This window comes from Rhipicephalus microplus, chromosome 5 (genome assembly GCF_043290135.1).
Source record: "Rhipicephalus microplus isolate Deutch F79 chromosome 5, USDA_Rmic, whole genome shotgun sequence".
Taxonomy (NCBI): domain Eukaryota; kingdom Metazoa; phylum Arthropoda; class Arachnida; order Ixodida; family Ixodidae; genus Rhipicephalus; species Rhipicephalus microplus.
Genome location: NC_134704.1, coordinates 68,286,829 through 68,301,742, shown reverse-complemented (window position 1 = coordinate 68,301,742; position 14,914 = coordinate 68,286,829). Strand labels below are relative to the sequence as shown.

Here is a 14,914-nt window from a genome sequence, read left to right as displayed (position 1 = left end):
CAGTTTTATTAGGATTTGTGGTTGTTGTTTATTCAAAAATATATACATTTTTTATGAATACAATATTTGCATGGCGAATGAACATTCGGAGGTCCCAAAGTAAAAACTGTCAGGGGGACCTAGCTCCTAACAAAAAGTAAAAAGAGGAGGATTAGCTTTTTAGTCAGCAAACAGTGGCGAAATCACAGCAATATTTAGAAGAAAATGGTTCAAAAACGTAGGGCCATATGAGCAATAGTGACAATTTGCTTGAAATGAAAAAACCCAAAAGAAAACATTCAAGTCATAAGTCATTTAACAATAAGACCTTCAAGCGCTTACTAAAGGAGTACATTGAGCATGATTTGAGATCAACAGGCAGCATGTTCCACAGTGTTATGCATGAAAATCTTGCCGTCATTTGAACACAGTTGGTACGTACTTTAGGTAGAAGTAGATTACGGTTAGCTGAAAACCTCGTGTTGTTAGTATTTACAAGAGGAACTCCCGAGAAACTGGAAATGTATAATTCATTATTAAGGATACGAAACATGAACATTAGAATTCTGTAGCTGAAGAGTTTATGCAGAGGTAAAATGTTCATGTTGCTTAAAATGGGCGCTGATGGTGATGAAAATGGTTTGAAAGTAATGAGTTTCGAAGCTTGCTTCTGTAATCGTTCTAGATGATTTACATGTGACCATTATGTATTTCCCCATGATGATACGCAGTATGACATGTGACTATGAATGAATGCGTAATATAAAGATAAAAGGATTTCAGTGGAGAAAAGAGGTCGTGTTTTGATGATCACGTGAATACCGAAAGACACCTTTTGAATTAAGGCCTGCGCATGCTCGCTGAATTTCAAATGTTTATCTAATACCACACCAAGAAATTTTGTAGATGAACATGCATGAATAAAATGTCCATAAAGTGTCACTGCTAATTAAGCGATGTTTGGAAACAAGTGCGGGGAGTGGAATACCATGAAACTATAGTCTTTGATGGATTGATGAGTAACAGATTCGATACACACCATGAATGAACGTTATTTAAGTCGACGTTTAGTGATTGTTGTAGCATGAGTGGATCCTTGTGTGCAGTAAAAATAGTAGTGTCATCAGCGCAGAGAAGAGCCTTAGTGCAATTCAGACGAAGAGGTAAGTCATTTAAAAATAACAAAAACAGGAGGGGTCCCAGGATTGACCCCTGAGGAACGCCAATGTTAGTAGTTTTTGGAGATGAAAAACTCTGGTTTATCTGAACAACCTGCGTCCGATCACCAAGATAGCTTTTAATGAGCTGAAGCGGTGGTCCAGATATGCCATAACAGTCAAGCTTATGAAATAGGATGGCGTGGTTAATTGTATCAAAAGCTTTAATAAAGTCAATAAACACCGCTCCAAAAAGAAGACCTTCATCAATTGTCAATTTAATCCTGTCAGTGAAAGTTATTAGTCCAACTTCAGTCGAAAGACCTGGACGAAAGCCAATTTGGTGATCAGGTAATGCGTTGAATTTAGATAGGTATTTCGTTAAACGGTTGCAAATTAGTTTTTCAATGACTTCACTAAAGAAAGGTAAAATGCAAATCGGGCGATGGTTGTTACAGCATTCGCGATTACCTTTCTTAAAAATGGGGATAATTTTCCCTGCTTTAAGGCCTTTAGGAAACACAGCAGCCGTGAAAAGCTTATTTATTAAATAAGCTAAGATTGGGGAAAGTTCTTTTGATACAAGTTTAATTTTAGAAGAGCAGACTTGATCAAGTCCTGGGCCAGTATTCTTTAATGATGAGATGATATTGTTAACTTCATCTGCTATATACCGTGGGATACAAAAAGAAAGATTGAGGAGTACGCGAAAGACTTGACAGTGAGAGTTCCGACTAAGTGTTTGTATTAGTACTCGCAGGGGTGCTGAAATGAGAGCTGGAAACTCCGCAATAGAATCAGAATCAGTGTATCTGTTTTCGTTAACAGATGTAGCAGTTGGGTGCGATTTAGGCTCATTGATGTTTAGAAATTCTTTAATTACTTGCCACTTCTGCCTTGTGTTGCCACTATTATTTCTAACTCTTACTTTGATTGTATTCCCGTTTAGCGTGCTTTTTTAGGGCAGCTCCCAGAATATTGGAATAAGTTTTTAGCCGACATTTGAGTGAATGATGGAATGGTTCTGCCTTGGACTTTTTGCGAAGATTGTCCTTTTTCCTTATAGAATGCATTAGTGCCTTGGTAATTTAAGAATTCCTAGGTGCATGGAACCATTGTTTAATTATGGTTTCAGAGCACGACTGACTAATACGTTCTCTTACCTAGCTGAAAAAAAGTTGAATGCAGTTTCGACGTTACTTTCGTCATATATTTCATTCCTGTTAGTCTTTAGAATGATGTGTACAAAGGTTTTTTAATCAAAAGTAGTGCGCACGTTATTTTTACTACGGTGAATCTCTTTGGAACAGAAACGCAAAAATATCGGATAATGGTCCGTGATAGCAAAATCCAATACTCCTGCTCTAATGTCATTGGTAGACAGACTGACCAAAATGTGATCGATCAGTGTATTGGAATCATAACTAGTTGGAGTACGTATTACTGACGAAAAGCCACAACCAAGAAAACAACGTACGTATTCAGAACAGGATTGGCTCTATTGATCAGCGATATTAGTGTTTGTCACCACGTATAACTACGTTCTTGTTCTCTTCAATTAGTTTGTTTAACAATAGCTGAAGTTCTGCGCAAAACTCTGCTTATGATGAAGAAGGGTATTGGTTAAGTGATATAATGATGGTGCTACGGTTGGTCATCGACAAATAATGACAGTCAATTTCAATGCAAACGAATTCACAAAGTGGTGTGCTAAAGGACAAATCAAGTCGCCGCCGGTTAGGCACAGAAGATTCAACCAAAATAGCTGAACCGCCTCCCCGAGTACCCTTACGATAACAATATTCTGATGTGTAGCCAGGGATTCTATACAGGGCGCCGTCGTGTGAAGTCAACCAGGTTTCTGATAAGCATATGAGTGAAAACGTATGATCGACAACTGAAAAAACAGTGCTAAGGTCGTCGTAGTGTTTACGAAGGCTCCTGATGTTAAAATGAATCAGGGACAGTGCAGACCCCTGTGGCACGTCTTAGAGGCCTTAAGACGTGCCACAGGGGTCCGTCTTAGGGCTTCTGCCTTTTCTAATATTCATTAATGATGTAACTGAACACTTGTCATGCCGTGTGAGGCGATATGTAGATGACTGCTGTATACCTACCGTGAAATTTCAAATGAATCAGACAGTGAACAGCTACAAAACGGTCTCAACAAAGACATGTCTTTGTGTTCAACTTGGAGCATGGCACTCAAACTGTCCAAATGCAACCTCTTAAAAGTCACGAACACCTGATGACAAGCTATGTCGTGAATACAACACTGCTATCCCTAGTGATAGAATATAAGTACCTAGGAGTCATTTTTTCCAGCAATCCGGCTTGGAATGCGCACATTGATTTCACCGTAAGAGAAGCCAGACAAACACTAAACTTCCTGCAGCCTGAAAGAAACCCTCTATCTTGAATGTACGCCCACCATTGGAGTACGCGTGCGGGACCCTTTTACTAAAAGGAACATCGGCGTTCCAGGGCATGTGCAGCTGAGAGCAGCCCGTTTCGTCACAGGTGATTTTGACTTTTGTAAATGATCTTTAGAAATAAGGAATACTTTAGGACGCCCCCTCCTTGAAGACAGACGCAAGTTCTTACGTTTGTCTGAGTTTCACAAAATATTCCATGGTTTAACGGGTATTCATAAAGAGAACTACATATTAAAGCCTACGTATATATCTGCTCGCACTGACCACCCGCTTGAAGCGCGCGAGTTTGCTGCCAGAATTAACGTTTTTAAATATTCACTTTTTCCGTGATCCGCACAGCAGGGGAACAAACTACCCCAAGAAATGGCAAACGCGTCCACGGAAATATTCAGCGTCACACTGAAATGTCACATTTTTTCATAGCCTGATTATACTTTCGTTTGTTAGTCTACATTTTAATTTGTTTTTTTCCTTTTATAGATCTTTTTGCAATCTCCGCCTGTACAGACGTGCGTGCGTGTGTGTGTGTGTGTGTGTGTGTGTGTGTGTGTGTGTGTGTGTGTGTGTGTGTGTGTGCGTGCACATATATGTATATATATGTGTGCATGTGTTTATTATATTTGAGCATATTTTCCTGTGTATATTCTGATATTTACATGTCATGATTGCATGCTTTATTATGTAGCTTCATTTCTTTTATGTACACACCAGTGTTAATGGCCTGTCACCATTTCGCATTTTTCTTCCTTTTTCTTTTTATTTTTTCTGAAACGTATTATTCTTTTAAATATGTTTTTTAAATATGTATTGAAATGTTATTTCTACCTTACACTCATGCCCCACGCGGGCGCTACAGGTACTGTAAACTAATTAACGAATAAATAAATAAATAAATAGATAAATAAATGAAAGGGTATCTATGGTATATCAAAGCAACACACAAATAATGGGAATATTGGACAGTTTAGAGAAGCGTTTAATAGAAAGAACTTTACAGCATCGCTATATGCCAGCGAATTTTCATTTTACATGAACCTACAATGTTCATTTCGTGCAATGAACACCCAGATTGGTTGACCGTTTGAAAACATTGAATTAGAGGAGGCGGCAGGCCCGTACCCAAAAAGAAGCCCCCCCCCCCCCCCCCCTATCAAAGTTCGTATGGAGGAATGAGGGTTTTTTCGAGGACGAATAATGAAAATAGGTGTTCTTCAAAGGCCTACAACGATTGTGCCTCCCCCGAAAAATATTTGCTTGCTACGGGCCTGGTGGGTGAGCTTCCTAGTCCGGCAGTGCACATAGCTGCTGCTGCGCCACCGGTCGCCTCCACCAGCCAGTGCTGGCGGCCATGATTATCGATCAGCAAATTCACCTCCGACTGCTTCTCGGAAAGCATTTGGCCTCCTGATAAGCGAATCCCTAAAATAATTTCACATAATGTCACACGAATAATAGTAACCATTGTGCCGTTTCTGTAGTAGCCATAAACGTCATAAAAGCATCACATCTTCAAGAAGCAGCATCCATGGCATGGTCGTGTGCATAGCGACCTTCTTTTACCTTTACAATTACCACCTTGAGACAAAACGTCGTATACCAAGGAACAAACAAGCGTTTAAGCGTTGCTTAAAACAAGCTTTCTGACATGCTTTACTTCCGTGGTTATTGTTGCTTGCCGTGGCCAGATGTAGTTTATAGCTTTGTATTGACGTTGGTGAAACAGGCAACGAAGCGGGGGAGTTCGCGTTGTTGCGCCACATGCAGGAGAGTACCCTGCAGAACAGACCTGAAGTAGGTGCGACCCCAGTTCCTTGATGGCTCCTTCACGACTGGAGTTGACCGGAGGACACGATCCCCAGCTGTCGCCCAGGCCTGCGAACGATGAAATATTCGTTTACGTCACTCAATCGGTCGCAGTACAGACAAAATGTTTGCGAGAAAGTAAATCAGGGCAGCTATTCACTAGTGTCATGAAGTATATAGACCAATCAGCCTAATGTTGACTACAATATATCGATAAAAATGTTGGCCACAAGACACCAGACAGTTATGACAAAACTGGCTGGGTCAAGATACAGCGGAGCTGCTGGCCTTATTCTCCTCCTCGCCCTCGCTTCCCTTTCCTCTCTTTGCTATGCTATACTGTTCTAGACTATTCTAAGCTTTACAATCGGCTTTTCTCCTTTTCGTCTCAACATCGCTCCTTACCCTCACGCCCCTTTCCCTCACAATGATGCGCTATGCTACACATTTCTGTGCGATGCCTCAATACCCTGCTCGTCACCCTCACCTTTTCCCGCCCCTTGTTATATTGTACTGTAGAAGGCTATGATGTGCTTTACCTACTCTATCTCTCCTCATTTTCCTTCTTCTCATCCTTACTTCCCTTTCTCGGTCTCTTGCTTTGCGAGGTTGTACTATGCTTCGTTTCTCTTTCCTTGTCCCTCTCTGCTTCTATCTCATTCTTTCGTCATGTCTTTTTTTTTCTGAGTTTCTCTCTTTCTAACTAACTTTTTTGGATTCACTCACTCATCGCAATGCAACTATATTTTTCTTAACCACTGGTTCTCCTAGCGTGCCTGGATAACCGAGTGGTTACGACACTCATCTTTGTACCTTGGGTACGCGGGTTTGCATTCCAACTCACCAAAAAAAAAAAAACATTAGATTTAAATTGTTTGTATTGCTCCACTTCACTTCCCTAATGTTCTCCTAATTTCCTTGATACAATGCGTTGCTAGGCGGCGCGAAGTGCCATAAAAGGCAAAGACCGTTCGTGATGAGGATAGTTTTGCATTAACGCCACGTGGAACCTCGGCGAGTTTAAACAGCTCCACTGTTAGAAAGTTTATATTGCACCTAAATGACGATTATAAAGAATTTATGAACCATTTAGGCTAGTTGCGCTCTTCTGGTTACGCCACTGCAGCTGAAGTGTGCATAAATTTAAAGCGATATCGACCTTTACAAGTCAGACAAACAGCTGACAGGAAAAAAAAAAGAGTTATGCGTCGGTGCAATGTGCGAAACAGGCAACGCGTCTTCTAAACGTAAACGAAACAAAGAGGATAAAAAGTGTAAGGAAGGAGTCGAAGACAAATATTTCGTTAGGGTGCAACTCCCCACTTTTCCGCCTGATTGTAAACATGCTTTATCGCAAGCGCACGGTGATTGTGAGCCTCGAAGTTCCCGTCCCGGCACCAAGAGAGAGGGAGGCGATGTTGAAAAGGGGAGTGGGAGAGAGCGACAAGGGGCTGTGGCGGGGATTCATTGCAAAGACTTGGAACGTGCCCGTGCATCGAACGCGCAGTGACTGCGCGTTACATTCCAGGATGAAAAAAAAAAGTGAGCGAAAGGAAAAAGAAAAGATAAAGTGAATAACCCATGACAGCGAAGCAACACAAACACACTTGTTCCAGTTTGAGCTGCGCTGAAAAGTGAGAAATCGAAGGCGGACATCACAGGGAGAAAGGGCAAGTACTTTGAATTTGAATAAGTACTCCAGGATTAAACGCCCACTCCAGGCTATCCTCCTCTGCTAAATGATCCATTAGCGACAACGCCCTCCCTTCCCCCAAAACTCATCTCGCGGGGACTGTCGTCAGCGGTGCGCGGCATTTATGCGCCCAAAGCCCGATGAGGTGCGCTGTGCTGTAAAGAACTCGTTTGGAGCGGACCGGAACAGACTTAAGGCTAGGCGCACAATTGGAGCTCCTCGTAATCCGCGATAATCCTTCCATAGCCGGGTGTGTGTGTTCACCTGCGAACTTACGGGTGCTCTGCTGCTCATTGAGATGCGTAGCTTGACCCTGCGAAATGAAATGTACGGCTTTAGCGACACGATGCGAGAAGCGTTATTACCCCGTGCAGGAAATGTTTCATGCGAAGTGGTATAGCGCTAATTATGAAATGTACATAGACATTTCACAGAAGAAAAATGTCTGTCATCACGTGCGAGCGGTCCGCGGGGTCGCCCTAATGGGTGGCACTTCTCCGTGTCTTTAAATAATGTTTTTTCATACCGTACCGTACGTTGACAAGCAGTGGCACGTACCTGTCGCTGAGCCTCGAAAATAAAGGAAATATTGCTGCAAACACAAGTAACACTAATAACGGCAAAACGGAGAAACTTGAATATTTTCTACGCTTTGCTGTATTCCATCGGGCAATGTCAAAAGACAGAAATGGCCAGTGGGAATGCTGACGTGCGTGAGCGCAAGGTTCGTTATTCTGCCGTTGTGAAAGCCTACGGCCGTTTGATTTTTACAGAAACACGCGGATCAACGAGCGTACAGCTTCCGACTAAAACTCCGGCACTGCAGCGAAAGTCTGAAAAACATGGTAGTGGCTATCGCATGGATCTATTTAACTATTCTGGGAGAGGGTAAGTGCATTTTGCACTTACACACCCCCCCCCACCCACGCAGAACCGGAACTCCACGCACCAGAACACCACCAAGCCACACCAGTGTGACCTTCTCTTTACTGCCGCCATGCAACACGGGTTTGCACTCCCGGTAACTGTATATTCTCTCTACGGCAGCATATACAGTTACTGAACACGCAGTTACTGTATATGCTCTACTCCTTCCTACCTCTTTCATCTCAATCTTCCCGAACTGACAACCTTGTTCACGCCGACGCCGACGGCAACTTCGCCCTCTCGAACTCCCTTAAAAACACCCTCGGCCTTGAACGAAAGTTTGCTTTCAGAGCTTGTATTTGTTTACCGCTCTCTGTTTGCCTCTTATGAGAGTGCGTACTGTCATATAGTTGTGGGTCAACACTAATTATAGCCAGGTCGCATACCTTGACGCCGAATGTGTCGCAGGACATGATTCACACGCAACTGTTTCCATCCATAGGTGCATTTAGATATAACGTCACTGCGCTTCGTTAGAGTATGCTTTCCCGCACAGACGGTGCAACATGAATTAAAATTATTTATTTTCTCCTAAATATGGCTACATTTGCTTCTACAACCATTCACTGGAGCATATTTGCATTCACGGAAGACTCAACGGAACTTCGAATGAACGACCAGGGCAAAAAGGAGCTGGAGAGGAAGGGGCTGTTATTTATCGGCTTTTCCATTTAAGCGCACAACAGAATAGCTTCGTGCACTGAGGGTCCTTAGGTAAACAACATAACGAGCACCAGACCCCGGATAAATCCTACGTCAAGGCCCTGATGACTGCTATAACGAATGCCGCTAAAGACATCGAGCCGAAATTACTCTATGCACTAACCCTCCACTCCCCTGCGGAACATAAAGGAAGTGTTCTGTCAGTGATGATGGCAGCAGCAGGCGACCAATTCCAACCCGTGGGCCACGCGAAACGGCGACGCCGCGGGTGATTGCAGGCAAAAACAAACGGGAAAGCGAGAACAAAAGCAGGAAAGCGACTAAACCAAGTCAAATATATTATGTCCGAGCGCGAAAACTTTGTTTGTCATCCCTTCCGTCTCCTGCCCCCCACTCTTCCCTCTTTTGTGCGTTTCGGCTGCGCGAGTGAAAAAGCCCCATCGGGCGGCCCGCGTTGACGCAAAGCCTGAAATATCCGCTGTTTACTGAGTGAGAGACAGGGAGAGGGGAGATACGGGGAGAGAAAGGTATGTCTTTCGCCTTTTCACGCGATCGCCTCCGCTTTGTACGGACAGGCAAAGTCTTCTCGGTCAACGTGAGAGAACGCAGATTCCAATTTCTGCATACTATCTTCTTTGTCTTTTTTCTTTTTTTCATTTCTTATGCAGACATGTGGTTATGTGCTGAGATTATGAGATGATAAGAGCCTCATATGATGCTGTCATCTTTGTTGTTATCGTCCCAGCCTTGTAGTTTGTTGCCATCTGTGTCTTTATTATCGTCACAGCCTTGCAAGATGTTTCCACCTTTGTTGTCGTCATCATCGTCACAGCCTTGCAAGATGTTGCCACATTTTTTGTCGACATCATCATTCGAGCCTTGCAAGATGTTGCCACCTTTGATGTCATCATCGCCATACCAGGCAAAAAGTTGATTGGTTGATTTATTGATTGCTATGTGGGGTTTAACGTCCGAAAACCACCATATAGTTATGAGAGACGCCATAGTGGAGGACTACGGAAATTTCAACCACCTCGAGTTCTTCAACGTGCATCTAAATCTGAGCACAAGGGCCTACAGCATTTTCGCCTTCATCGAAAATTCAGCCGCCGCAGCCGGAATTCGATACTTCGACCTTAGCCACTAGACCACCGCGGCAAGCAGCCGGGCAAGATGTTACCACCTTTGTTGTCATCATCGTCACTGCCGAGCAAGATGTTGACACCTTTGTTGTCGACATCTTCGTGACATCCTGGCAAGACATTGCCACCTTTGTCGTTATTATCGTCACAGCCTTGCAAGATGTTGCCAACTTTATTGCCGTTATCATAGTAACAGCCTGGCAAGGTGTTGCCACCTTCGTTTCAAGCCTGATCGTCACACCGCGAAAAGGTGTCATCCTTTATGTCGTCATTGTCGTCGTAGTCTGAGAAGACGCTGTCATTCTTCTTGCCGTCATCATCGTCGCGACCTGATAAGATGTTGCTTTTCTTGTTGTCACCGTTGTCTTTGTGACTGCCAGATAAGGCGCATTATCTGCCATGTGTTATGTGCAAGACAAGGCAAGCAGTCCTGCAGAACATGTTTTAAATACTCTTGCCCTTTGTATGATTTTCCTTGTGCGAGACTGACGTTTCGAGAGGTGATGCTTCTAAACCTACTTGGAGATAATATGCCAAAAAAAATTTGCGGGGGACAAAAACGTTTAATAGTGAATGTTGTCTTGATATGCCGCCAAAAGAGGAATGCCCGCCTCTTGTTATCTCTAATAACAGCTTGAAAGTGTTCGCACTTAAGTTCAGGTATGATAGCGAAGCGCTGGTTTGGAAAGAATGCTGATGGGGAATTTAGAAAAACAGTGTAAAAAATGAGATATCAACTTGGGGGTTATGCTCTAAAGCCAGCCCCACCCCACCCATTTTGGCTACTGCACTGCACTGCTGTTGGGCTCTGTCTGCTATAAAAGAATGCCACGCAAAACGGCGGTGCCCGTGAACGCACACCGGTTCAGTATCATCGAAGCTCCATGGATGTGTCCAGAAAATGCCAGTCGGATAGCCGCTTCGTTCTGCATACACAAACGTGATCGTCGCCGACCCAGATGAGAATACGGAAGGTGGGAGAGAGGTGGCCGGGCGAAAGAAAACAGTAGCGGTGAAACAAATGGGTTCTCTCCCCTTGGCGTCCCCGCAAGAGAAGTATAGCGATGAGATGGAGAGGGAAGAGGAGAGATCTCGAGAAGGGTGGATCGTCCACTCTACCGTCGGTGGGCGGCGGTCTGTTTGCGCTGCCAATTTGATGGGCTCCCGATGCAAATGAATCGCGCTCGCTGCGCTTCCATCTGGGCACTGGCCTTTTTCCCGGCCGCGCCGAGTTTCGCCATCCGAGAACTCTGGGCGAAGAGTTTTGCGCTACTGTTCCACCTCGAGATCATTTTCGTCGCTGCGCATGCTCAGTACCCTGCATGCTGTCGCCGCAGGCATCGGTGAAATACACCGTTCGCTATTTTACATGTTCTGATAGCCACGTTCATGGGTTAATGTGCTAGCTGAATAAATCTTATGAATTCAGCAATACTCTATACATTAGTTGCGAATCGCGTAATATTAGACTCGCCTTTATTGCTAAAACAAGGCAGGCAGATTTCACTGCTGACCAAATATGTGGCCCAAAATCTGTCATAAGAACTTATAAGTTGATACCAAAGCCATAAATATCTGTAAGAGTAATGACGGTTCTTCACAAGTGTAAAAAATCATGGATTCTTCGAGCCGCTGTTGCGGGAGGTCTGTACAATACGCGACATGTCGTTACTCGCAATATACTTATGCATATATAACTTGCCCGTTAGTGCAATCGTTGTCTCACTAACGTGTGGAGCAGCCAACTGTAGCGAAACCATTATCTTCAGTGACGAAATCATCTATGAAGTTTCAGCCGCCGATATGTAAGAGCAAGTTATGCCAATATGCCTCGATGCTCAATTCTATCGAATAAGAAAATGAACGAAGGGGGATAGAAGGCCTCGTTTCTTTCTTGAACATAGTTAAACAGACAATGAAGTCAAAGCGCTGTCTGTGAAGTATGTGTGAATGTCTATAAAGTATTGATTGTAACATCTGCAATACTTGGAAAACTTTGATAAAGCAAAACGCGTTGTGTTCCTTGCAGTCGGGCAATTGTTATTCGTCTGGAAATTCACGTACAAAAGAGCAAGAGAGAGAGAGAGGTGTTTCGGAAGAAATGAAAGCTAGGACTTTATTTACTGCCTTTTATTATAGGGGGAGGGGGGGCTAGCGCCTTTAGGTATGGGTATGTGAAGATGGAAGTAAAGATGACAAGTAGGAGAGAAGTATGAAGGTAAGGGTAGCATGGCACCACCACTTGTCACAATTTTTTTTTCAAATGGTTGGAGGTGTTCGTGAGTCACTTCTGGAAATATTCACGTATAGTGAATATTTGCAAAAAAAAAAAACTAGCTCAATTCACTCCTCGAATTCATAATAACGTTTTTTCTGTTGTGGGATGAACTTCCTTTGCAGCCTACCTCAAGAGGAATCATTCGCTGGGCACTAACTAAGACTCGTTGCAGACAATCTTAGGGCCTATGAAGCCTCAAATAGCCTCATAGAAAAATATGTACCTAATAACGTAGGACACTCCACTATTGTTAAGGTTATGTCTCTGACACCTCCACATAACATGAATGAGGCAGGTAATTCTGCTATTGTAAGGAACTAAATGCGTTTTGTCTGATTAAAATTAGTTAAATATATGAAACTTTTATGAACAATTCCTAGTAGTGAGTTGAGTCACTTGGCGCCCATGTTGTAAGACGCATATTGTACATCACAAAATTATAAATAGTCCTAGCTTAAGTATTGTGAGGGTGCTGTCACTTCCTGTAACACTTCCTGTTTTCGCCTCAGGGTGCCCACCCGTCCGACGAATTACCGTAGCTAGCTTTATCATCGATGAGCGAGAGACTGCGCTATGCAGGCGCAGTGCTGCCATTGGCGCTACCTGGCGGGAGCGATGTTGTACAGGCGCATAAGTAAGAGCCTTCGCTCTGTTTTTCGGCTTGGTACGACAGTACACGGCCGTTTCTCGCGGGAGATCCATGGCTTTGTCCCACGGACCTTCATTGATTCCGAGGCTCTGTCCTACAGATGCCCGTAATGAATCGAACGTAATCGAACGTCGGTGACGCCGCATTCGTGGTTCATTGTGTGTGGTATGTTGTTTTGCTTTAATGTATTCTCTTTGTTCTTTATTGGCATTACTTTGGGTATTTACCCTGTTACTGTATTACTACATGCGAATCATGTCTTAGCGAACATCGGCGACTTTGAGTGTATTTACCATGGTTGCTTGGGCGAGCGTATCTATCTATCTATCTATCTATCTATCTATCTATCTATCTATCTATCTATCTATCTATCTATCTATCTATCTATCTATCTATCTATCTATCTATCTATCTATCTATCTATCTATCTATCTATCTATCTATCTATCTATCTATCTATCTATCTATCTATCTATCTATCTATCTATCTATCTATCTATCTATCTATCTATCTATCTATCTATCTATCTATCTATCTATCTATCTATCTATCTATCTAGCCACATACGACTTTTAGCTCTCCTGGCCGTTTCTATAACGGCATCGATACCAAAATTTGTGTTGCATAGCAAAACTGTATGACGAGTATAACTGACTAGTCATAACATGAAAATTATGGCATATATGTCATTTTGTCATGGTTTACAATTTATGCTATTGCTGCTCTTGCGGTGTTTTCGTTCGCGTGACTAAACGCAAAACTGGCATGGAATGACATAACTGCATGGCGAGCATAAGTGACCAACCCTAACGTGGAGATCATGACATTCATGCTATGTAAGTCATGCATGCCATGCATGTCATGTACACGTTATGCTTATGCTGCGCTCGTGGTCATTTTGCTAGCTTCACATATACCAAATCGTATTAAGGGGCGCGAATAGATGACGAATGTGTATGACTGCATGGTGCAAACATAATAATCATGAGATGCGTGTCATGTACGAACACGACTACATGCTCATGATGCTTTCGCGGCCTTTTCGCTAGCTTCACAAATATCAAATCTAGTATTACGTGACGAAAACGGGCGACGAAAGTGAATGACACGTCCAAACATGATAATCATGACATGCGTTTCATGTAAAACATAGCCTTGTTGATACGCTCATAGCGCGCTTGTGGCCGTTTCGCTAGCTTCACATACACCAAATTTGGTATTAATGGACGTGAATAGATGACGAAGGTGCATGACTGGTGCAAACATAATAATCGTGAGATGCATGTAATCTAAAACCTGAGCACATGCTATGCTCATGGCGCGCTTGCGGCCGTTTCGCTAGATTCACATATACGAAATTTGGTATTACGTGTCATGAATGAACAACGAACACAAATGTCAGGCACAAACATGATAACCACAATGTGGAAGTGATGTATGGAATAATTTACATGCCTATCACTGTATTGCTGGTACTGCAAACGTTAGTGGAGCTGTCATTACGCGACTATAAACAGCATACTTGTATCGTATCTTAATACTTGTGTGCACATAACATTTCTACTTGTGTTTACTGTGTACTAAATTTGTGCGCCTCGTGACGTAGTGCTGATTTTAAAGTGGCATATCAACCTTCCTGTTTCGTGCTTCTCATATCATCAATTCCCACTGTACGTGAAATCTGCCAATTTTTCTTTCTCCGGCCTTGCTTCCTTTTTTTTCTTTTCCAATTTTTTCTATCTTTTTTCTCTCTTCATTTCTATTTATTTCCCTTTTCTTTCTATTTTTCACTCTCTCTGTCACTCTATTTCTCGGTTGCTTCGTCTTGTTTTTTCTGTATTTGTACATGTTTTCGTCTGAGTTACGCCCAGTGACGTTGGCATACACCCGGGGCCACTAAAGCGCTGCGCACTTAACTTCGTCATCGAAAGTGCTCGTAGGACAAGCGGATGAATACTTTTCCTTGGCCCGAGCGTGCGGGCAGTATGCTACAGCTGGCTATGTTGCAAGTTGTTTTGCATGCGTATAGCCAAGTGATGACAGCGTAAAGAAAGATACTATGTAAATAGTTGCCACTCGAGCCTTTTCGCGGCCCAGCAAGAAAGGGTTTGACCGATTGCCAGCCAAGTGATGACAGCATAAAGATAGATACTATGTAAATAGTTGCCACTCGAGCCTTTTCGTGGC

General features: G+C 43.1%; 1 protein-coding gene across 1 annotated transcript in view; it reads right to left on the bottom strand.

Annotated features, from left to right (window-relative positions):
- Positions 1-14,914, bottom strand: part of sim (bHLH transcription factor single-minded) — a 120,896-nt gene that overhangs the window by 15,529 nt on the left and 90,453 nt on the right. Inside the window, exon 3 of the mRNA XM_075895636.1 lies at positions 5,358-5,443. Within this exon, the coding sequence (XP_075751751.1) occupies positions 5,358-5,443 (86 nt within the window). The remainder of the gene's footprint in view (positions 1-5,357; positions 5,444-14,914) is intronic.